Here is a 23,239-nt window from a genome sequence, read left to right on the forward strand (position 1 = left end):
GATCTTTAGTATGGGTATACCTTTAAAAGGATGGATATCAAAAAGTTGTGCACTTGTAGTGAACTCTACTCAGACACTTAAAACTCATCCACTCAGGACATAGATTGAATAAACGTCTGCATAGCTCCAGTCTTAGCGTTTAATCCTGTAATTACATGATAAATCATTTGTAATTGTTTATAATGAATGTCATATGGACTCATATGTAAATGTAATGATGAACATCACAAAATGGAGTGCGAGCTGTCTCCCTAAACTAATCAATTTGAGGAGCTCTTTGTCTGTCTGTCTTTCTTAAACACACACACACGTGTATAAAGCAGCTACAGCTATCTCTGAAGATGCAGCTGCATCAATTAGCTGAGGTTGTACATACTGGTATTTGGTTTTGAAGAAGCATGACAGACCTCTTCAGTTTCTAACACACTGCATACAGCATAAACCCAGTGCTATGCATAACTTTGCCTTTGAAATTAAGTTGCTCAACCCTTTCCCCTCCATCCAATATCACATACACACACACAAACACACTCTTCCACTCTGGGCTGTGTGTGTTTTTATATAATTGGCTTCATCGCATTGAATTAGCTGGACTGAGGCACATGAAGAGAAAACGACCATATTCCTGACTGAGGAAGATAAAGTGTTTTACTTTGCATGTGTTAAATGATTGCTACCATTCTTTTTTTCATGTTTTGCCCTCAATGGTTTCTAGACCATTAGCCCCTAAAACACATGTTTGTTGCATTAATGTAACAGGCTGCATTTCCAGGTAAAATAGAAAATGCCTGTGTTGTTTCATGTGGCAGGTCTTCACCCGTCCAAAAGCGGGGAACCTAGATTTGTTCATATAAAAATGTTGTGTCAAAATGTGGGGCACTTTCATTTTTACATTTAGTTTAAGTTTAGGTTGTTTTAAACCCTGTGTAAGATCATTCAGAACAAGGGCATATGATTGATTTCAGCTTTGGATGGGAACTTGTTAATAAATGGAAACACGTATGTTTACGTGTGTGTGGACATTGTATTGATTTGTTGGTTTTATCCTTTTGCTTAGTCATCCTATTTCATCATCATATCTTTTCAGCCCCACATAGTTCACACACGTTGAGAGCATGGCATCCGTATGCTAAGTGAGAAACAGGGACAAATAGGAGGATAGGGAGAAAGAAAGGGAGAGAGGGAGAAAGACAAGGGGGGAAGATATAGAGGCAGAGGGAGGGAGGAGGAGAGTGAGAGAACGTACTGGACAGTGAAGTTGCGCATTTTGGACATGCAGTGCCTCATCTCTTCCACTGCCCCTCTCCTCGTCCCCCCCCCCCCCCCCTTCTCCCAGGTCCCACATGTGACTGCACTGAATGAGTTCTACATTTCAAGCATGCTCAGAAATATTGCTGTGAAAAAACGTATCGCGCTCAAAGAGTAACTCATCGGCCACCGCAAACAGGGATTGAGTGAGGGGAGGTGGGTGGATGACTTGGGGGGCGTTAAATCGTCAGTTGTCACGTCACAGTGGGGGTAACGGTGGCATGGAATGCTCTCAGTGAGGGGGGAAATTACAACTGGCAATGTCCATTTTACCAATAGCATCAAACAGAGTAATGGGGTTCCTTGATGCATAGCTTCCAGAATTTAATTTCCTACACACTTTCTTTACAGTATCTACCAGCATCAGCTGATACTGACTTCAAGGTAAAAGTACACAATGTCATCGTAGACACAGTAACAGGCAGTATCCAAAGGAGTTTTTCTGCAAATGCAAAACTTTGCTGCAGATTTTCCCTGTTTAGACCCTAGAAACTTTGCTCATGTGAGGGAAAATGGACTACCCAGCTCAGCTCTGGAAGAAATAAGCAAACGTCTGCTTAAGTTTGACGACAGGGCTACAGTTGGCACATTATGTGGTGAACTGTACAGCCTTGCATGTCAGTGGGACAGACTAAAGATGTCCCCTCTGGAGGGTTAAATTGTCAGGACAGCTAGTGAAATCCCACAGAGAGGTGATGAGGATCCTTCCATGGAAGAGCAGGATGTCGAACTAGAGAGCAAAACGTGTTCCTCCTGTAAAAACGGTGTCATTTGTGTTCATCTCATTCTCTCTGAGTACAAATTTCTAACTTGCATTTACATTTATTCATTTAGCAGATGCTTTTATCCGAAGCAACTTCCAAGAGAGAGCTTTACAAAAGTGCATAGGTCAATGATCACAAACAACGAGATAGCCTCAAAAACATTGCGGGTAATATAATTTACTGTTGCCTACCATGTGATTTGACTCACCTACAAGTGTTAAACTATTACCACTGTCCATCACACACGTAACCTGTGAGAGAAGCTTCTCAACAGTGAAATTCATAAAAAAAACAGGCTCAGGAGGACTTTAACCCAGAAGAACCTTGAGGCATTCATGCTCATGTGTCTTTGGACAATGACACTGTGATAAACAAAGTTGCTGAGAGCAGTGCTCTGCTCAGGCGTTTATTAATGTTTTAGGGTTGTTGAAGCCACACTTATGCAGAGGAAAAAGAGATGAAGCCGTTATTAGAAAGTGCAATACATTTTATTTTAATCTTTATTTTTTATTTTGTTTTATATATTCGTATTTATTGGATATATTTCAAGGTTTGGATATTTATGAACACTAATTCTTACAGAAAATAGATTATGATACTGTTAAACATTACATTTTGTTGTAAGGAATACTGTTATTAACTGTTCTAATAAATCATCACTGTGATGCAAAACTTACGCTACTCTATTTGCACTGAATTGGAAATGATGAGATTTTTGAAAAATACAATGAATTACAAGGATGCACTATTGCAGACTTATATTCTGAGGTTTTCAATTACATTATTTTAATATATTTAGTATAAATAGTCGTGAACTAAAGTGAGCCAGTCTAAGGCATGAAACTCCAGGACTGAAAATTAGTCCCACACCGGCACTGGTATCTAGTCACCATCCTTGACAGGAAACTCCCTACTGCAGACAACGTGATAATAATAAGACAAACAAGCAAGGTATTGCAATCTGTTGTGTCCCTGCTACAATCGGAATTTTGTTTGTTTTACAAACAATTCAGCTGTGTGCATGCCTCACACTCTCACTCTATTCCTGCTACTCCCAAGAATCCATGTGTGGATTCAGTTTCTCAGAATTGAAAGATTATACTACTTTACTGTGTGTATGTGGGTGGGTATGTGGGTGTGTGTCTCTTGTTTTGTGAACCCCTTGTGGACTTATGACCAGTAGCCTCCCACAAAACCTATTTTTGAAAACTACACCTGAGAAACCATTTTTTAAGTATTTTTTGTGTGTGTTTCCCCTCATGAGAGTTTAAGGAACTGAGTTTCAGAGTTTGCCGATTCTATCTTTGTGTCTTTAAGGAAAGATATACCAAAAACGTCCACCTACTGCCACTTGCCTCTGTAGTACCTCTTCTTGCACATGGGTGTCACTATTAGATTACAATAAATTCCATGAGGCCAGAATCTTTTTTTTTCTTTTTTTACACAGGCCCATCGTCTTGCTTTAAAGGTAAAATAATGCCATTAAGACAGAAAAACACATTACAAATGGTATGCTTTACGTAGATGAAAGCCTCTCAATATCACTGCACTTTCAGGAATTAGGTCACAAACAGCTAGATGACAAAAACCAAAGAATATGAAAGCTATTCGTACACTCAAATCTCAAAGATTCAAAATTATATTACACAAGGAGAAAAAGGTGTAGCTTGCTTCTCTTCTAACAAAACAAAGGAACAACTAGTTGTAAAGTACAATAGTATCATGTAAACAAGAGGCTTCAATGGTATACGTAAATAAGTGCACACACACAAACATACATACAACCTGCCACAGCAATTACAGCACAACCTCTGTAACAATTTCACAGCACCTCACTGGCCACTCAGCAGATAGAGTTGCCATGGGAGCCGGCATGATTGAGAACAAGAAATTACAGGCTGCCACAGCGAAGAGGAGAAAGAGGGGGAGAGGGGGCGAGGGGGAGGGAAGAAAATAGGAAGAAGGAAATGGAGGGAAAGAAGGAGGACAGAGAGGGATGTGTACTACTGTAGGGGCAGAGAAAGGTAAGTTGGATGTAAGTAGGAGGAGAAGGAGAAGTATGGAGATGGATGAATTAAAGAGAGAAAGAAAGAGAGAAAGGCGGGATGGGGGTAGGCCCAAGGAGAGAGGAATGGAATTGTACAAAGCAGAAAATAGCAAGCGAGAAAGGAGCGGGGTGCTGATGGTGCATGTCTGTGTGAGGGTGGAAAAGAGAAGGAGTTGGTGAAAGAGAAAGGGTAAGTGCTCTCCCTCATCACCTTGCTCGTGCAGGAAGATTATGATAAGTGTAAGCAAGAATCGGTTCTCTCCCAGCCCCTGCCTTAGACACCCTTGCGATGAATGACTGAGAAGTACAGTATACTTCCCATAGAAAAGATTAAGAGTATATTTTAAAACATACACATTACAGCCGGTAATTAGGTGAGAAACAAAAACATGAACAGAACACACGGTTTAGCTTTTCATGTTAGGTTATCTTTAAAGAAAAAGACATGGCTCTGGCAGTGAAGGTTGAGAGCACAAGTTTCACTGTTGTTGAACTGATTAGCCCCCCCCCCCCCCCAACAAAAAAAAGCACCCCAAAAATGCTACGGTAATTCATTGCTATTTTCAATAATCGAGAAGAAATAAGCTAATTGATAACAGCATAAATTGAGCCGGCAATGACCCTCTTCCACAGCTCTACAGACTGGGCACTGACCACATAGACTGGGGCACGACCACACAAAGTCACAGCAGAGAAACACACCGAGACAGTGAGCAGTCAAGAGCAGCAGCCTGAGAAGGAGCAGTGCAGTGTTGGGCGCCATGGTAACAGGGTCAGGGCCATTTAAAAACTATGCAGGAGGGAAATGACATAATGGCCGTTAATCAATGCACTGAGAGGTCGCGTCGCTCGCCGCTAACAACGCCAGCTGGTGCTCTCTGTCGGAACATCAGGAGAGGTGATCAAGAGAGAATGACGGGTGGGGGTAGGGGTGGGGGCGGGGGGGCATAAGTGAGAGTAAAGCCTCTTTATGTTTTGGTTTGTGTATAGTATGCACACTACACATTGGTGTGATTGGTAGAGGAGGTTTTAGATCCCGTAGTATATGAGTGTAAGCGTCAGTGTTTTCTGTGTACGTTCGACAGTGCGTGTGTAAGTGAAAGAGTTCGTGTGTTCAGGTAAGCATATGTGTGTGTGTTTTGCAAAATGTGTGTGAGATAATCTCACACACCCAAGAGATTGGAAACAAAATGACCATATCAACAACACTGAAAATAACAATTGTGCATGTAAATGACACACACACATACAATTTGGTTCCAGTTCCGAGGCTGTGTTATGTTTCTTGTCAGGCAGCATGTAAACTCAAAGTAATGTCCTAGCCTTGTGAGATGTGGAACCCAACTTCATTGAAGGCCTCTTAAATCATGCGCAACAGGAGCCCTAACATTGTTAGAAATACATTTTTAACATCCATCTTATCAAACTTCAGTAACAATTTACATATATACATGACACATTCATTACACAGCGTCTGCATACATGCCATAACTGATCCATGAATCATAAATGTGTCATTAATATGTGAGGAGTAATGGTGTATCACATTCCTAACGTATGATGTGCCCCCCCTGGAGCTGAACAGCTTAGCCTTTCAGGACTCCACCTCGCAGGCTGATCATTCTTGTGTTAGGCCGACTTACTAGTTTCTTGCCTCTACTAATGTATTCTGTTGCTGTATGCTTGATGATTACATCATACCCAAGATAGATTCATAATCAGTGAAGATGAGAAGCCTCTGAATCCTCTTTCAAGGCCGTGAGCAAACCTTATAGTTGTGTTCACCAACAGACATACAGACAGGCTCCATGCCAAGCCATAGCAGCTATGCACTACTACTGTACATAAATACAATTGGCACTATTTGCATTTCAGCAATACATAAAGATAACCTCTGATGCATAAGTGCTAATTGTATAATGTGCACAAAGTTGAATTGATTAAATGACTTGTAGTAGGGAGTTACAAGTAAGTAAGTAAGTAAGTAAGTAAGTAAGTAAGTAAGTAAGACTTTATTTATATAGCACATTTCATACAAGAATTTTGGCTCAAGGTGCTTTACATAAAATCAATAAAAACAATAATACAAGTGATAAACAATTCAAACAAAAATAAAAATCCCAATAAGATCTCTGTTCAAGAGAGAAAACAACTTTAAAAAGTAGGAAAACCCTTTTGAGATAAAATTACTTAAATGATTCGGTAAAAAGGTAGGTTTTAAGCTGTCTTTTAAAAATGTCTAGAGTGTTTGCTTCCCTAATATTTATGGGTAATTTGTTCCATAGTTTTGGGGCGTAATTGACAAAGGCCGAATCACCAATCTTCTTATGACTGCTTCTGGTGACCTCTAATAGGCCTGCATTTGATGATCGCAGTGTTCTGGTGTGTAGTTTATAAAGGAGTTAGCAATGTAGCTAGGTCCTTGTCCGTGTAGAGCTTTGTATGTGAGGAAAAGGACCTTAAAGTCAATTCTGAAAGTAACAGGGAGCCAGTGTAAAGTAGCTAGGACAGGACTAATGTGTTCTCTCCTTTTAGTTTTGGTTAATAATCTAGCTGCAGAATTTTGAATGAGCTGTAGTCTTTCAGTGGTTTTCTTGGGAAGACCAGTGAAAAGTGCGTTACAGTAGTCCAGCCGGCTGGATATAAAAGCATGAATTTAATTCTCTGCATCATTTTGGTTTATGAATGGTCGTACCTTTGCTATATTCCTCAGGTGAAAGAAAGCTGTTTTGGTCACTTTATTAATGTGAGAGTTGAAATTCAAATCTGAGTCCAGGATTACACCGAGACTCGTCACCTCTGGTTTAAGACAGGGGGTTAAGCCTCCAAGATTCTTAATAAGCATCTCTCTTTTGGATTTGGGGCCACATAGTAGGACTTCGGTTTTGTCTTCATTTAATTTAAGAAAGTTATCAGGCATCCATTTGTTTATTGCCAACAGGCAGTTGGTAATGGAATTGATGGCCGTTGCATCGTTGGGTTCAGTGGATATATATAGTTGTGTGTCATCCGCATAGCTATGGAAATCTATGTTATGTTCTCTGATTATGTCGCCGAGTGGTAACATATAAAGAGAAAAAAGTAATGGACCTAAGCAGCTTCCTTGAGCAACCCCGTAGCAGTTCTCATGTTTCTTGGACCTATGGTCACCTAAACTAACATAAAACTTCCTTCCTGTGATATATGATTTCAGCCAGTTCAATACACTATCCGTGAACCCAATAAGCTTTTCCAGTCTATTGATTAGGATGTCGTGATCAATTGTATCAAATGCTGCACTGAGATCTAACATGATAAGGATAGAGACTTTATTTGCATCAGAGTTTAGTCTGAGGTCGCTAATTATTTTGGTGAGAGCAGTTTCAGTACTGTGGGAGTAGGGAGTAACCCGAACTTTACTTCATCAGCATTTGCTTCTATCTACAGTGACTTTCAGGAATAAATGAATTCCCTGTGCTTAACACTCTCCAAGGGTTGACATGGTAACGTTTGCCAATGCTAAGCTTGAGTGGTTCAAGAAGAGCACATCCAAGGACACATATGACTGGAGTTTGTGAAGCTGCCAAAGGAATCTTCCGAGGAGACTGGAGAGATATTGCTCCGATTGTTCTCCTTGACAAGCAGAAAATACTTGTTTTGAGGAGCATTTTGTTTCCCTCAATCTACGCTAAGCCCTTGTGTTCTCTCTCCTTAACCCACATACCGTGGTCTATTTAGATATGGAGCACAGCAATTTTCTTCTGTGAGGGTATTCCTGACCAGGCACCTTTCGTTCTCCCCCCCCTTCTCCCAGCCGTCTCTTCTGAGCCTTATCTCTGAGGACAGATTAAGACACACACACGTGCATGCCCACACACACACACACACACACACACACACACACACACACACACACACACACACACACAGTCCTTAACAACCCCTGACTATTTACAGGAAACTGACACTCTGAACAGTGCCAGGACAGAGACAAGGGAGGGAGGAGCGGAACTCGAAAGGAATGCAAGACGATGAAGGGACCGGGAATGGGAGGAGGTGATTGAAAATGTGTGGCTGAGATGAGATAGTGAAAGGTTGCCTCACATAAGAAAAGCAGGAGCCTGCTAGGAACAAGAGTGTTTATGGAAAGAACGGAAATGAATGAGGCAATAACAAAATGGAGAAGTTCATCATGAGGACAGACAGAGAGGAAAGAAGGGGGATTGGACCACTTCTCCCCTGTGGTGTTCCAGCCCAGATAGAAGGCAGTCCTGTCAGTGTGGTCCAAGGGCTGATAAAACAGAAACTATAATACAAGAGATCATTTGAGTTGGCTGAGGACAGCGTGGAGAGGTAAAGAATGCTGTTCTATTTGGTGACCACAAGAGGGGGTGCATCATCCAGGCAAGAGATTTAGGCCTGCCTATAACTTGTTCTCTCTCTCTGGTCCTCTCTTTGTCCTGCATCTCAAAAGCCTTGGCTGGAACAGTAATTATCGATAATGGCTGTGATTATAAAAATGACACCGGCGGTGCATTTTCCCTCCGATTTACAAAGCTAATGTTCTCGTGTTATCTGTGTAGTTGTGTGTAGTGGGGGCCTTTGGTGGAGTGAAAAAAATACACAATGCTCTCGAGAGCTATCTTTTTTCCTATCTGAATGATGGATTGTGTCCCTATACTGTCTTTCTTTGGTTCAGCCACATCCTAAGACCATGACACAAAACACAGACTCTCCAGCCATTTAGGAGGGAATTTGAACACAGTTAAAGAGTTAAAGATATTTTAGGTGTATTTGCTTTGTATGTAAGGCCTGTCATGCTTTTGTCTCAGATATGACTTTGAGCTACATAACCCACATCATGTGACAAAAGAATACAAGTTCATGCCAAGTGAGGAGAGTTATTTTATTTAAACAATTTAGATTTTTTTTTAAATATGAAGGGAATGAGATTAGAAATTGACAAACTGACAGTAATAAAACAATTACAAATCATAATAACCACTTATCTAGTATCTATATATATGTATTTATTAATTTTAATTTAAAACCTGATGCGCCCTGACTATTTCTCAGCAATGAAGGGCACACTACAAATAAAATGCATAATTATAGTGATACATTATGAATTGCACATACTTATGTAGATATATAACATTTATGTTATACATTTTTATGAATAACATTGATATTCACTCCACGGAAACTATGAGTCTGTCCATTTTAAGCAATTGTTAAAATAGTTAAAATATGCTATATATATTTGATCGGCTCCAATTGTTTAACATTTTACATATTTATATTTATATCTTACAACTTGTAGGCCTACTTGGCATAGTAAGTCAACGGCGGACAGGCAAAGTAGTTTACACTTGTTCTCACGAAACTCGCCAATTCTGAAATGCTGTGGAGGACAGAACAAAACCCCATCTGAGCCACGTGTGAGTGCTGGGGAGCATGTAGATTAGGCGGGTGTTTCTTGAAATCAGTCGAGGAAGATGCCTATAGGTTTATTGAGGATTGAGAGCTGCCACAGAGATGCTGTCCCTGGTGATGGCAGGGATGAAGAATAACACCGTTTTGTCGGGAATCGGGATTCAGTTTGAGGTGGTGGGAGGACATCCATAAGCAGATGTCAGTCAATCAGAGATTCTTTCGTTGACTCAGGAGACAAAGGGTGGGAAGGAGAAAACCAGCTGAGTGTCAGGGTGGCAGTGATAAGAAAGGCAACACTATCCTTCTCCTCTCTTATTTTATTTGCTTCCTGGAAATGGGCCACAATAACTACTTTAAATTCTTGGTGCACCGTAGTCATTTGTCTGCTTGTCGCATCGAGGAACAAAACTCATCCATAGCTGCAAAGTTTATTAAGGTCTAGCCGCTCCTATAAGGCTTGTTAATCTTTAATGAGCTGTCTATACACTGTGAATTAGCTGCCGATTAGCAGCTAATGCCTGCATATATAGAGTGACAATATGACTCGAATGTCGTCCATCATCAGTGCTGGTCCAACCTTAATGATAGGGCGTGTTTATTAGTCCTGTGATGCCCCCAGATGTTGGATTGAATTCATTTTACTGTTAAACTTTTGAATTATTGGTTGCTATCAGGATGTAAAGTTTATTTCAGCAAATATGAAGAAAATTCCTTCTCAACAGCATTACCTACCCTGCCTTTAGGATAGCACACTAAAGACAACCATTTTAGCAGTGAACACACTGAAAAAGATGAACCCTTGTACACTAGTCAACAATTCTGGATGATTTATCTGATCTTGCTACTTGCTCGCCAAGATAAGCTATTGTGCTAGTATTGCAAATATACAAGGACAAAGAAAAGGACCAGGTCAGTAAAATCCCTGACCCAACATAGAGTTCACAGAGTTGAAGAAATGGAAGAGAAAGAGAATGGAGAAAATAGATGAAAACCCAGAGGAGAGTGAAAATGAGAGGCATAAATTAGAAGTGTCTGCTACAGCTTCACCAAGGACAGTGCCACTTATGTTCTCTTGTGTCATGTCAAAGAACTAGCTGTCGTTGCATGGTCACTGTAACAAATATGATTAAATACCCACAGCTTCTCTCCTTGTATCAGCACATATAGTATCGTGGACTGCATTTATTCTGCATCAATTGCCTCCATAATTGCAATATCAACATACAAATTTAGAATGGATGGATTTGAATCCAATCAACTTTAAATACAAGTGTCTTATATGACAAGCAGCCCTATATTGATGTCTTAACTCGTCGATTTTAAGCGTGTCCTTTTTAAACATGTTGTTCCTGCTATGGAGAGACCCTGTGTAAAGTAATGGATATGGATTGATTATGTTTGTAATATTGCTGCGTAGACACTGTCACTGTGATGGGAAAGTGCTGAGACACATTCTGCAAAGTCTGATGACTGTGACATTTTGTCTTGCCATTGGAAATTAGGTGCTACACATACACTATACCAACCTCCAAAAATTGGTGTACACTCCGAACCAAACACACATTCACAATACGTACAGCACATGCACACACACTGACACAATAACATCCCCAGAGTCAGAGCCTTCCTGGCCCTCTCAGCACCAGGGGCAGTGGCCAAAGACCCCTCAAGGCCCGGTCGGGGGTGGCAACATTAACCAGTTTCCCGCTCCCCCTTAGCTAACGAGTCTCATTCACCAATCAACAACCCACTCACACCCACAAAAATGGAACTTGTGGTCGTTCACAGAACTGGGTATTCCGCGTTTATATTCAGTTTTACACTTCAAATCTTTTTGACCCCAATATACCTCCATACCCAGCATTTCCATCCTGATGCGCAGAGGCGCCCTAAATCCCCATATAAAAGTATGCACTGTCAGAATGATCTATGTAGTCATATAATTTCTGTTTCCTGTACATTATCTGCTCTTCTGTACGTAGTTGCCGTCTTTGTTTCTGCCCTGTTGCTTCTAGATCCCTCACACGAACACAGCCTCTCATTTTTTTCCCCAGACTCTGTCACATGCATGAATATGTGCACACTCTACTTACCACTAAGCCACACATCACAACAACCATTATTGTCATTACCAGAAAACATACATGTACTGGGGTACTCAGGCAAGCAAGTGCAGGGGTACAAAACCACACCCATCCCTTCCTCCTTCACAAATTAGCCTCACTCCAGTGAGATACATCTCCGCTCAAGATCGTTACTTGGAAATTCTGATGCATGCATCTGTCACCTGATAGAGTGGGTTCATTTCCCCCTCCAACCCACTCGCCCCACCCACATACCCATTCATTTTCTCTCCATTAGAATGATAGGCCTTCACCTGGGAATTAGTTCTGTTTCCAAACCAGAAAACAGACCATTTTGATCTTGCGATTGGTCTGGCATCGCCAAACCAATTTGCAAATGGGTATTAGTCTGGAACCTCTCAGTAAATTCCAAGGGGCATTAACAACCGGTGCAGAATGAACCAAAATGCTGGTGAACCAAAATGCCTCTGGATAGACAACTAATTGATGAACGGCCATCTTGGTTGTCTAAAAAAATTCCATCTTCGAATACTTTCGTGAAAGTATACATTTGAGGGGCAGGGGTACATACTGTATACTAGGGTTTTGGTTTACTGAACTGTTTCAACAATCACTTTATAAATACAATAAATATTTTTACATCTATGTAAATGATTTGCTTGTCATCAAGAAGCTATAGAAGTATGTGTCTGTAATGTAATATGTCAGCAACCATAACATGTAATCATCAGTCAACAGTCACTCCTCTTCTTCTTCGGACCCCGATTCTGTCCATCCTGAACTTCATGGTACCCTTCTGTGTCACTTGTTTCTGTTTGTTTGGTAGTATCCACCTTGGGGAATGCCATCCCAGGCCCCAGCACCTGTCTGACAGTCATATTCAACCTGGAAGTCTGGATGTACCTGGAGCACACTGCCCAGTCCTCAGCAGACACCTGCCTGACCAGTGGGCTTTTTCCCTGGGTACAAGGCTGGGTGAGTCCGTGGTCTGGGCCGAGGTCTAAGCCACCCAACTCTAGAGTGGGATTTAAGGGGTCTCCCTTGGGGGCTGGAACTATGCGTGGCACGGCATGGTAGAGGAGGCGGCTGTGTCCTGACATCACCATGACATCGCCGCTGTGCATGTACATGGCTGTGGGCAGGTCTTCCCTCTGGGTGCCTCCAAGGAGGAACACAGCTGATTGGCCAAAACTGTTTTCATGGGGAGATAGGATATGCAAACATACTACTATTTTAAAGATAGTTGGATGATGTGAGAAAATCTTGGCCAGAACTGTTTATATACAAATAATATTTGTCTCACTTCTATTTTGGGGATAAACCACTAACCAAATGATTCACATAGCTTGACAAAACTGTTCCAGATTGTCGCAAATCCTTTTCTCTCACCTGAATGACAGCAGCGGTGGCGTGTGGTCCAGCTCCGATTCGTCCACATGGATGCCCAGGGAAGAATCGGAATGGTAGTAGTTAAGGATTCCTGCCTCGGCTCTAAAGCTGGCAAAACCACAGGCCGCGGCGATGTGGCGGGACAATGAGTAAAGATCGTCAGGGAAAGGCGTATAGTGATCTGCAGAATACGTCTAGAGAAAGACAGAAAAAATATATTGAAAAAGATAGAGGCTTCCTTATTCAGTTGCTAGATTGTCCACTATCTGAACTCAAATATGCAGAGAGAAAGAGAAATTACAAACAAGACACTTGGTCATTAGCATTCCAGCTAATCCCGAGTAGCGCAAATGAGTAACCTTGGTGTCCCAGTTGTAGTGGTAGCCGAGGGTCACCCAGCGAAGCTTTTCCAGCAGTGTCTTGGGTTCCCTTTTCCCTGAGTCCTTGCTCCTGTACAAAGAGAAACACGTAAGACAGGCCATAGTTATTGAAGACAGGAAGATTTTCCAAGCAGTGACAACATATTCCTCTATAAATTGATAGATATTGGTATGTGCAATTTTACAAATCAATATAAGATATACTGTGGTTCTTCAAATTGGCTCAGTATTTTGTTTTGTATATTTAAAGTGTCATTGGTCAGTTAATTACCCACCCCTAAAAACCTATCATCCTTTAGATTTGGAAGCCCAACATCTAACCCAAGAGGAATTCATTCGGACTTGAGGGAGGTTTTTGAGTTACATGCAGGTGTGATTGTCAAACAAGCACTTTTGAAACATCCTCTACTGTTTCTCTGTGTTGTTAAATAACCCCCAATAGTGGAAATAAGTTTTAGTACTGGAGTAGGTGGGTACTCTTCCCCCATATATCCTCTGTCTCAGTGGGGGACATGTGCATGTCCAAGTTGCAAACGTTGGGCTTCTGAGGGTAGGTCTTCAGACACTGTCTGATCCAGTAGTGCTGTGAGCCATGCAGGAATGGGTTAGAGATGAAGATGAACCCTTAGACAAGGACAACAGGATTTAATATTAAAAGACAAAAACTATGGATATCTTTACATTCATATCATGTCCTGACTGTTGTATGTTGCATGTATGTTTGAAAGTCCATAGAGGACTTTACCTACTACTTTTGTAACTTTCCATTCAGGTATTTTACCTGGATATCCTTGAATGCCGAAGGCCTGCCAGTCCCTGATAGGTCGCAGTCCCTCCATCTTTGCCTCCCCATCACTGACTACAGTTGGGTCCAGTTTGGTGGGAAAGACCTGTCAATCATCATTCACATCATAACAACCCTAACCAACACCATTCATAATCAAATCTTGTTGAGTGGTTCACATGGATCGGCGGTAACTATGCAAGACGTTGCAGCAGTGATGACACGCACATAGCCGCAAGCAGTGATAGCTTTGCCAGATGTACGAACATGATTGTAGTTGTGACTACCCCCTTCCACGCATATCACAACATCAGCAGTTTGGGGGGTAAACAATGTGGCAAAATGTGTAGGCTGTGTCAAAAAGTTGATTGTCTCAAATAGGCTACGTGTTTTTAAGCATAGCCTACTCTTGGTTATTAGTCGCGTACGACATTATTAAGCCTTGGTGCTTGAACGATTCCCATCTGCTGTAGCTGGCTCAAACAACCTCCTGAATGTATTTACACATTGTACATGATGTACAGTTTTTGCCTATTTTAGCTTGAGTAGCCACCACACAATACTGTTGTCAATAGAAGGGAACGAAATGTGACTATATGCCGACAGTAATCTAAATGGTATCTATGCATACAACTAGTAGGCTATACTACAAGCAGGAACATCTAACAGTCTAGCGAACTCAATATAGCTATGATTTAAGTACCTTGTCACATTTAACAATCTTTGAAAAGTCAAGGACGTCACTGAAATCAGGTGGTGGACTTCTTCGCTTATAAAGTTTAAACAACTTTCTGAACGCATCTTCCCCATGCTCCATTATGGAAGCAGCCATCTTTGCTGTACTGACCTTTCAACTCAAATACACAAAAACGATTTTAAATAAAACATGGTGGTCCCTTATACCACTGAAGTAACTAAAAGTTATAAACTTAATAATTTAACTGTGCTTTTTTTAAATTGTAAGATATAAATTTGAATGTATAATAATTCTTTACATTTCTAACCCGTGGTCACGTGGTTTAGGGTCATAAGTTGAAAGCTTACCAAGGACGAAACATGGCAGCTACGTCAAAGAAGGTTTTCGAGGTGTTTGTTTCTAAAATACCATGGACCGTAGCAAGCAGTAAGCATTATTTCAGTGTAAAATATCAAGTGTACACACAATGTTATACTGTGCCTTACCATGTTAGCGCTTTGCACTACTGGTTTGTGTGGGGAAAAAGGTAAAAGCTAGCTAGGCTAGCTTCCTTGACATTGTCAGGCTATTTGCCTCTTTTGTGAGAATCTGTGTCATTGTGTAATTCTGTAGAATTCAAATAGCTTTCCAGCTTTGGATGGTTGTGTTAAATGCACCCATTATCAATGTTAGAATAGTTTGTTGATACCTAATGCTGTTTACATCCTTTGACAGAGGAAATGAGGGAATACTTTGGACAGTTTGGACAAGTCAAGAGGTGCTTCCTACCTTTTGTAAGTTGGTCCAACGATGGAAATATAATGCCCACACAGTGTCACTTGTTCTTGCATTACTAATATATTGTGTTACACCTGAACAGGACAGACAGACAGGTTTCCACAAAGGTGTGTGTTGGGTGGGGTATGCATCAGAGGATGGCCAGCTCAATGCTCTGCAGAAGGAGCCTCATGTGCTGGAGGGATCCAAGGTAAGGCCCTTTTATTATCAGCTTTAGGAGCTCATTTGCAAAGCGGGAATCTGGGGATTTTCAATATTTTCCATAGAATGGCTTACTTGAATTTAGAAAATGATATGCTGGATAATACTTCATTCATGACTCCTACGAAGACAAATGAAGACCGAGTAAATGCAAACTGTCATGTGCTTCTGTTGCTCGAATGTGTTTCTGGTTTCTTTCTCCAGCTTCAAGTCCAAATGAACAGAAAAGTCTTTGCTGTGCGCAAGCCATACACAGAGGCTGAAGATAGATGAATTTGAAGGCGTCAATGTAAACTGTGAATGAACAATGGAACCAGCTGAATTTGAAGGTGTATATAGTCAATGTAAATTGTGAATGAACAATGGAACCATCTTAATATGTCAGCAGGCTTTGTTCTGGCATTTTGTTTTTACAATAGAAGGGAGACAATCAAATCTCCATATTGTGTAACTGAAAATTTTGCCCAAAATGGATAACTTGATTAAAACATGGCCATGTATTCTGACCTATTCAAATGTGTGTTGCTGAAAGTTACTGTATGTTTTCTTTACAACCTCTCATCATTGAAGTTACACAATATATGAAGAGGAAATAATGGATTAATCTGTTAAAAGGAGCACAACCCAGCCCTTGCCCGTCTCTCACAATAAAGTGACAACGTGACCAAATGTCAGCCCTTGTTTTGGGTTCCTGTTCCCTGAATGTTGTGTAATTTGAGACTACACTTCAATGTGATCCTATGATGACACTATCTAATGTTACAGTGTAGCTCTGGTAGTAGTGAGCATCTACAAACCATTTATCTCTTTACTGACAGAATGTAGAGGTACTGGTATTTGATTCTAAGGCATGCTCCATTCTGTTCAAGTATACAATAAAGGGGAAACACAGTGTATTCAGACTATGAGGTCACATGACACAAACCTGGAGATCAGTACCCACTTGTGGTTCATACATAATGGAGCAAATGTTTAAGCTGAATACAAACATTTAGGATATTATTGACTTGATTTAGTTATTTATTATTAAAGGTTTAGGCATGACAGATCAACAATTATCTTTGAGAACACCATTGGGCTAAAATCCATGTATGAACATTTGTTAAAAAAAGTAGTGTATTTGTTTACTTTTGGCTTTCGTGGCTTTACTGTCTTCTTTCAACCGCCTGTCCTCTTCACTTTCATGTTTTTCCTCATCATCTTTGTTAGTTATTTATTATTAAAGGTTCAGGCATGACAGATCAACAATACTCTTTGAGAACACCATTGGGCTAAAATCCAGGTATGAACTTTTGAAAAAAAGTCTTGAATTTGTTTACTTTTGGCTTTCGTGGTTTTACTATGTCTTCTTCCAACGGCCTATCCTCTTCACTTTCGTGTTTTTCCTCCATCTTTTTTCCTCCCATCTCTATTTGGCTTTGTTCTTCCTCCCCTTGTCTATCAAATTCACCATCTGTTTCCTCCTCAGAGCTCAGCAGTAGCTCTGGATCTTTATCGAAAATTGTACATCGAGGGGGATTTGGTTTCTTCATGACTGTACTGCTCTCCACCCCCCCTACTCCCGCCAACCTCTTCTCAATCATGAGGTCGAGTTTCGCTTGCTCCCTTTTCAGTAACTGTTCGAGCTGAGCCTTGTTTGGACATTTTAAGGCTTCCTCGCACTCTCTTCTTTCCCTGTTTGCTGTCTCTTCCTTAGTTTTCTTCCTGAGGGCATCCATTGTATTCTCTTTCTGTTGCTGCGCTGGCAGTTTCCTCTCCTCCCTCGGTCTTTCAGCCTCACAAGTTTTCTTTAAGTCTTCTTCCTCTTTCTTCTTCCTTCTCACCTCATCAGCTTTCTTTCTCATGTCTTCTTTCTGTTGGTATTCGGACCTTTTCTTCTCCTCTCCCTCCTTTGCTTTTTTGGTCTCCAAGTCTTTCGTTTGCTTGTTTTCCTTTCTTTTCCTAATTTCTTCCTTAAAAGACAGACGTTTGGCTTTTTCTTGTTCCCATTGCTGTAATAGCCTTTCCCCTTCCTCCTTTGCCTTCTGCAGTTTGGCTTCAAACTCTTTCTTCCTGTTTTCCTCCTCCTTTCTCTTGGCCTCCACATGAAGCCTTTGTTCCTCCTCTTCATGCCTCTTCGCCAGTCGCTGCTCTTCCTCCATCTGCTTGGCCTCTGATTCTTTCAGCAATTTCTCCTTGTGCTCTCTCTGCTTCTCCTTGGCCTCTGACTCTTTTAGCAGTCTCTCTTTCTCCCTCTGCTTGGCCTCTGATTCTTTCAGCAATTTCTCCTCGTGCTCTCTCTGCTTCTCCTTGGCCTCTGACTCTTTTAGCAGTCTCTCTTTCTCCCTCTGCTTGGCCACTGATTCTTTCAGCAATTTCTCCTTGTGCTCTCTCTGCTTCTCCTTGGCCTCTGACTCTTTTAGCAGTCTCTCTTTCTCCCTCTGCTTGGCCTCTGATTCTTTCAGCAATTTCTCCTTGTGCTCTCTCTGCTTCTCCTTGGCCTCTGACTCTTTTAGCAGTCTCTCTTTCTCCCTCTGCTTGGCCACTGATTCTTTCAGCAATTTCTCCTTGTGCTCTCTCTGCTTCTCCTTGGCCTCTGACTCTTTTAGCAGTCTCTCTTTCTCCCTCTGCTTGGCCTCTGATTCTTTCAGCAATTTCTCCTTGTGCTCTCTCTGCTTCTCCTTGGCCTCTGACTCTTTTAGCAGTCTCTCTTTCTCCCTCTGCTTGGCCTCTGATTCTTTCAGCAATTTCTCCTTGTGTGCTCTCTGCTTCACCTTGGCCTCTGACTCTTTTAGCAGTCTCTCTTCCTCCCTCTGCTTGGCCTCTGATTCTTTCAGCAATTTCTCCTTGTGCTCTCTCTGCTTCTCCTTGGCCTCTGACTCTTTTAGCAGTCTCTCTTTCTCCCTCTGCTTGGCCTCTGATTCTTTCAGCAATTTCTCCTCGTGCTCTCTCTGCTTCTCCTTGGCCTCTGACTCTTTTAGCAGTCTCTCTTTCTCCCTCTGCTTGGCCTCTGATTCTTTCAGCAATTTCTCCTTGTCCTCTCTCTGCTTCACCTTGGCCTCTGACTCTTTTAGCAGTCTCTCTTCCTCCCTCTGCTTGGCCTCTGATTCTTTCAGCAATTTCTCCTTGTGTGCTCTCTGCTTCACCTTGGCCTCTGACTCATTCAGCAGTCTCTCTTTTTCCTCCTGCCTCTTCTTGAACTCCAACTCTATGCGTGATCTCTCTTCTTCCCACTGCCTCCTCGGTCCCTTCGGTTCATTCTTTGATTTACTTGCATTCTCCTCCATCCTTTTTGTCATCTGCGTATCGGTTTTCTCTCCTCTCCCTTCTCTTTCTTTCTGTGGCGCGTCATCACCAAAGCTCCCTGGTTCCTTGTTTCTCCTCAGCTTGCTGTCCTTCCATCTTTCTCTTCCTACCCGTTTGGTCTTTCCAAGCCTCTCTGTTCCACACTCCTCTTTCTGCCTCCTTACTTCCCGGGGATGCATGTTTTCTTCACTTCGGTTTTTCCCCTCATCTGCTCTCTGTGTCTAGAGAGAAAGAGAGAGTTACAGCCAAACAACTTCACTGAATCAGGCTCAGTGGCTGATTCAAAATATACTATTACAAAAATTATACACTATATATATTATACTATTCCTCAAATAAAATACTGCACAAGGCTATGTGCTGTGTTAGACCACTCATTCTGAATGCTATTACAGATTATCTCATGAACTAGTTGTAATGTTATCAATTACCTTCATACTTTGTCCTTCCAGTAAAGTTTTTGGCTTTTTTGCTCTCTTAGCTTGTGCTCTCAGTTCCAACACTTTTCTATTGACTTGATCCACTGTGCGGTCACATTCCTCTCGCTTGTCAGCAATCTCTTTTGCCTTTCTTTGCAAATCCCTTTCTCTCTTTTTTGCCTCCTCCACCTGTGCCTTTGTCTCCATCACTATTTTGTTGACCTTATTTATCTTGCGGTCACATTCTTCTCGTTTGTGGTCTATCACTCTCTCCTGGGCTTGTAACACTTTCTCTCTCATTCCTGTGATCCTTTTTTCTTCCTCCATCAGCCTTTGTTCGTTCTCCAACTGTTCCCTCTCTCTCTTTTTCATTTCTTCTTCTCTTTTCTTGTCCTCCTTCTGCTGTTGTCTTTGAAGGTTCACTCTCTCGCGTCTCTCCTCTTGTGCTTGGATATTCTGCCGCTCCACCGCCCTCCACCAAAACATCTCCTCCTCCAACCTTATCTTTTGGCATCTGTTTCGTTTCTTGCCACCCCCATTGCCTTGACGACCGCAGCCACAGGACACTTTCATCGTCTCACCACCTTCTACTCTCCTGCCTTCTTCGCTTCTCTCGGACTTCTCATCTCTACTGTCGCCATTCTGTTTCAAGGCCTCGATCCCTTCAGTGGTTCCTTTTCTTTTTAGGATCTTCTCCTCCCAGATTCGGTCAAAGTCTCTCAGGGTGTCAAGGATCCCCTTTCTGTCAGGAATGTCCGTTTGAAGCATCTCATCGACCTTTAATACAGTAGATAAACAATAAGTTGGTAAAAATGGTAATAGACACTTAACCCTCGTGCTGCCTTCGGGTCACATGACCCAAAGGTTCATAACGAACCATCGTTGTGTTTACCCAATTTTACCCAATACAAAAACAAATAAAAATAGTTTTCTTTTAACCTTCGCAATGTGGGGGGTCTGAGACAGCCCAACGGTTAAAAGAAAATGCTTCACTTTGTTTTTGTATGCGGTAAAGTTGTCGCAATACGACGGTGGGTCACAATGACTGATGGGTCAGAACGACCCGAAGATAACACAAGGGTTAAAAGAAAGTGAAACTAAAAGAAATGTCTTAAGGTAAAAGCCAGTGTTCATAAGTAAAGACCTTGTTTCTCAGAACTTTGTTGTTCATCCTCCACTCTGTTTGGAGATCGGTCATCTGGCTCTCCAGCTCGGTCAAGAGGTCACGTTTCAAGCTGGACATCTTTTTTGCCATCCATTTCCTGTCCTCCAGGGCCTTCTCACGAAGGCAATCATCATTGCATTCCCTCCATGCCTCCATTTGAGTTGTGACACTCATTCTCCTTTACTGTGGAGTGAATGGGAGAGAAGTTAGAGATTGTGGGAGGCAACAAAAAACTAGAGACTAGAGAATTAGAATGAAAGTTGATCTGGAGGTAGCCTACTCTCTACTTAATACAAACATCAATACTCCTAAAAAACATTACATGACCCCTATGATGCTAATATTCTTGTCAACATACACTGGTAATGGAGTATCTTAAATCCCAAACAATATGTCATCATTTTGAACCTCAGTCACATTTTGTTTGACTCTCTTTCCCTTCTTTGTAACTCATTCTCTCATTCCTGTGATCCTTTTTTATACCTTAATCTCCCAATTTTCTCTTTCTATTCTTGAGCTATGATACTCATACACACAGCACTTTTGCTCCGTCGAAAAACGTTCTATAACCAATCTCTCAAATATCTCTTAAAAGTATCAACATTTATATTTGGATTACTCTCTCTCACCTTTGTTTTGGCATGCGCCATCATATACAGTGTATTAAACAGCTCAACATCAGCCAAACAATCACCTCTAAACATAGTTGTAACCACTCAACCACGTGATACAGCCAGCATTGCTTTTCAAATACATTATTCTGACATCATAGAGACACTATGTCATCAGTGTTCTTCTCCATGAAAACAAGTGAACATTCTTGTATGTCCCTAAAAGTTGCCAACTTCCACATTGTTGAAATTTGAAGCTCCCAGAATATTATAGCAGGAATGGATTATGTTTAAGACACGTTAAGACATTTAGCCTAACATATTGTTAATTTAAAACAGATTGCACTTAGTTCCATCAAAAAGGTAGATTTTTACCACTTACTAACAGAAAATGTATCTCTCTTCAACAATTTAAGACAATAAGTCAGACAAGAATGTCTCTTGCACTCTTACAAAACAAAAGGCTACATCTGAACAGGATGCACAAGCCATGAATGTATACAAAACGATAAAGTATAAATAAGTATAACATAAAAACGCAATGATATATCAAAGATCAAAGACGTAAGTGCAAGTGAACTACAGGGGGATATAAAGAAATAAAATACAAAAGAAACCAAATTATACACATTTTTCAGTACAACAAGGGTTGAGGCATACTGTAGATGTACCAAAACACCCAGTCTGCAAACAAAAAAACACAAAATGTCAACCTTTAGGCTACAACCTATTTTGTTCCATGGTCCATGTCTTCATGTAGGCCTCCACCCTCACCAACAAGGTCTGAGGCCCTTGTCAGGCTGACACTGCAGCCCCCCCTCGCAAGCAGATAAAAGGTATCTAGGCCTACTCACAAAGACCCCAGGCTAAAGGTTTCATGATTACACCACCTCATTTTTGCACAGACCTGGGTATTTTACTATTGCAAATACTTTCAAATACTTCTTGCGTTGCACAAAGGATCAATTTATTTTATAAATATAATTTTGCTACCTAATCTTTATCTATTCATCAGCAACCTTAAAACCTGACAACACTTTTGTGACTGAAGTGCCAAGTGGACAGACAATGCCCCTAAAACTTTTATTTATAATTGTAGTTTATTGTAGTTTTACTATTAATACTTGTAGTAAAAAAGATTTAAAGTTCCTCACCTGGAATTCATTCGTAATCGTACATCATTTGTTTGCTTTTGGTTAAACCATAAACGGATTGAGTCTTAGCAATGCAAAACACACTTTGCCAGATGTAAATGTTAGAATGTTGTTCTTGTCATCATCAAGCATTACTATGGCAACCAGCATTATGATGTCATTACTACACACTCATGTTCAGGGATGTCATAGTTCTTGCCTCCAGACTTTATATATATCTATGCTTGCCTCTACCTAGCTCAAAATATCCTGTATTGTATTGATCCTACAATACTTGAATATCAGTGTATTATACATACTACTTGGTCCTTTTCTAATATGTATACAAACCAAGTGCATTGTTTTGTAATATAATGCTTCATCCGCAACAAATATACAGGTACCGGTAGTTTTTCCAGCCTTGTGTGCCAAGTGTTTGTTGAACATTGCACACAATTCAAGTGTGAGCCAGAAATGGTAGTGTTAATAACGTTAACAGGGTCATTGTGGAGATATTATACACTCTCTGAACTTGTCATTTCACATCCCATCACTCCCTCACTTCATGGTCTATCTGCTAGATGAAAGGGGAAGATTATTGTGTGTGTGTATGAGAGAGAGAGAGATAAAGAGAGACAGAGAGAGAGAGAGAGAGAGAGAGAGAGAGAGAGAGAGAGAGAGAGAGAGAGAGAGAGAGAGAGAGAGAGAGAGAGAGAGAGAGAGAGAGAGAGAGAGAGAGAGAGAGAGAGAGAGAGAGAGAGAGAGAGAGAGAGAGAGAGA

General features: G+C 41.2%; 4 protein-coding genes across 4 annotated transcripts; 1 reads left to right on the plus strand and 3 right to left on the minus strand.

The window, feature by feature from the left end:
• Window positions 1-11,324: 11,324 nt before the first annotated feature.
• On the minus strand, window positions 11,325-15,013 carry alkbh1 (alkB homolog 1, histone H2A dioxygenase). Its single transcript, XM_062470013.1, has 6 exons — window positions 14,875-15,013; window positions 14,169-14,277; window positions 13,849-14,011; window positions 13,367-13,457; window positions 13,008-13,201; window positions 11,325-12,809 (listed from the first exon to the last, which is right to left on the minus strand). The coding sequence occupies exons 1-6, from the start codon at window positions 15,001-15,003 to the stop codon at window positions 12,350-12,352; spliced, it is 1,146 nt and encodes a 381-aa protein (XP_062325997.1). The 5' UTR covers window positions 15,004-15,013; the 3' UTR covers window positions 11,325-12,349.
• Window positions 15,014-15,169: 156 nt separating this feature from the next.
• Window positions 15,170-16,520, plus strand: slirp (SRA stem-loop interacting RNA binding protein). Its single transcript, XM_062469290.1, has 4 exons — window positions 15,170-15,294; window positions 15,583-15,641; window positions 15,728-15,835; window positions 16,051-16,520. The coding sequence occupies exons 1-4, from the start codon at window positions 15,228-15,230 to the stop codon at window positions 16,117-16,119; spliced, it is 303 nt and encodes a 100-aa protein (XP_062325274.1). The 5' UTR covers window positions 15,170-15,227; the 3' UTR covers window positions 16,120-16,520.
• A 351-nt stretch (window positions 16,521-16,871) lies between these two features.
• On the minus strand, window positions 16,872-19,822 carry LOC134026734 (capping protein inhibiting regulator of actin dynamics-like). Its single transcript, XM_062469663.1, has 2 exons — window positions 19,773-19,822; window positions 16,872-18,400 (listed from the first exon to the last, which is right to left on the minus strand). The coding sequence occupies exon 2, from the start codon at window positions 17,985-17,987 to the stop codon at window positions 17,118-17,120; it is 870 nt and encodes a 289-aa protein (XP_062325647.1). The 5' UTR covers window positions 17,988-18,400; window positions 19,773-19,822; the 3' UTR covers window positions 16,872-17,117.
• Window positions 18,059-19,951, minus strand: LOC134026639 (trichohyalin-like). The gene is made up of 3 exons (XM_062469528.1): window positions 19,563-19,951; window positions 18,148-19,352; window positions 18,059-18,080 (listed from the first exon to the last, which is right to left on the minus strand). The coding sequence occupies exons 1-3, from the start codon at window positions 19,920-19,922 to the stop codon at window positions 18,059-18,061; spliced, it is 1,587 nt and encodes a 528-aa protein (XP_062325512.1). The 5' UTR covers window positions 19,923-19,951.
• Between the last annotated feature and the right edge of the window lie 3,288 nt (window positions 19,952-23,239).

Source organism: Osmerus eperlanus, chromosome 9 (genome assembly GCF_963692335.1).
Source record: "Osmerus eperlanus chromosome 9, fOsmEpe2.1, whole genome shotgun sequence".
NCBI lineage: Eukaryota > Metazoa > Chordata > Actinopteri > Osmeriformes > Osmeridae > Osmerus > Osmerus eperlanus.

Bases quoted from the DNA above. Each gene is read 5' to 3' on its own strand.
- alkbh1 (XM_062470013.1), bottom strand. From the start codon at position 15,003: ATGGCTGCTTCCATAATGGAGCATGGGGAAGATGCGTTCAGAAAGTTG. The intron at 13,202-13,366 runs GTTACTCATTTG...GTCTTTCTCTAG, and splicing joins ACTACAACTGGGACACCAAG to ACGTATTCTGCAGATCACTA. The intron at 12,810-13,007 runs GTGAGAGAAAAG...CCATGAAAACAG, and splicing joins CCACCGCTGCTGTCATTCAG to TTTTGGCCAATCAGCTGTGT.
- slirp (XM_062469290.1), top strand. From the start codon at position 15,228: ATGGCAGCTACGTCAAAGAAGGTTTTCGAGGTGTTTGTTTCTAAAATA. The intron at 15,642-15,727 runs GTAAGTTGGTCC...ACACCTGAACAG, and splicing joins AGAGGTGCTTCCTACCTTTT to GACAGACAGACAGGTTTCCA. The intron at 15,836-16,050 runs GTAAGGCCCTTT...TTCTTTCTCCAG, and splicing joins ATGTGCTGGAGGGATCCAAG to CTTCAAGTCCAAATGAACAG.
- LOC134026734 (XM_062469663.1), bottom strand. From the start codon at position 17,987: ATGGAGGAAGAGCAGCGACTGGCGAAGAGGCATGAAGAGGAGGAACAA.
- LOC134026639 (XM_062469528.1), bottom strand. From the start codon at position 19,922: ATGAAAAAGAGAGAGAGGGAACAGTTGGAGAACGAACAAAGGCTGATG. The intron at 19,353-19,562 runs GTAATTGATAAC...CTTTCTCTCTAG, and splicing joins TGGAAGGACAAAGTATGAAG to ACACAGAGAGCAGATGAGGG. The intron at 18,081-18,147 runs GTCAGAGGCCAA...GAGGCCAAGCAG, and splicing joins AAAGAGAGACTGCTAAAAGA to AGGGAGAAAGAGAGACTGCT.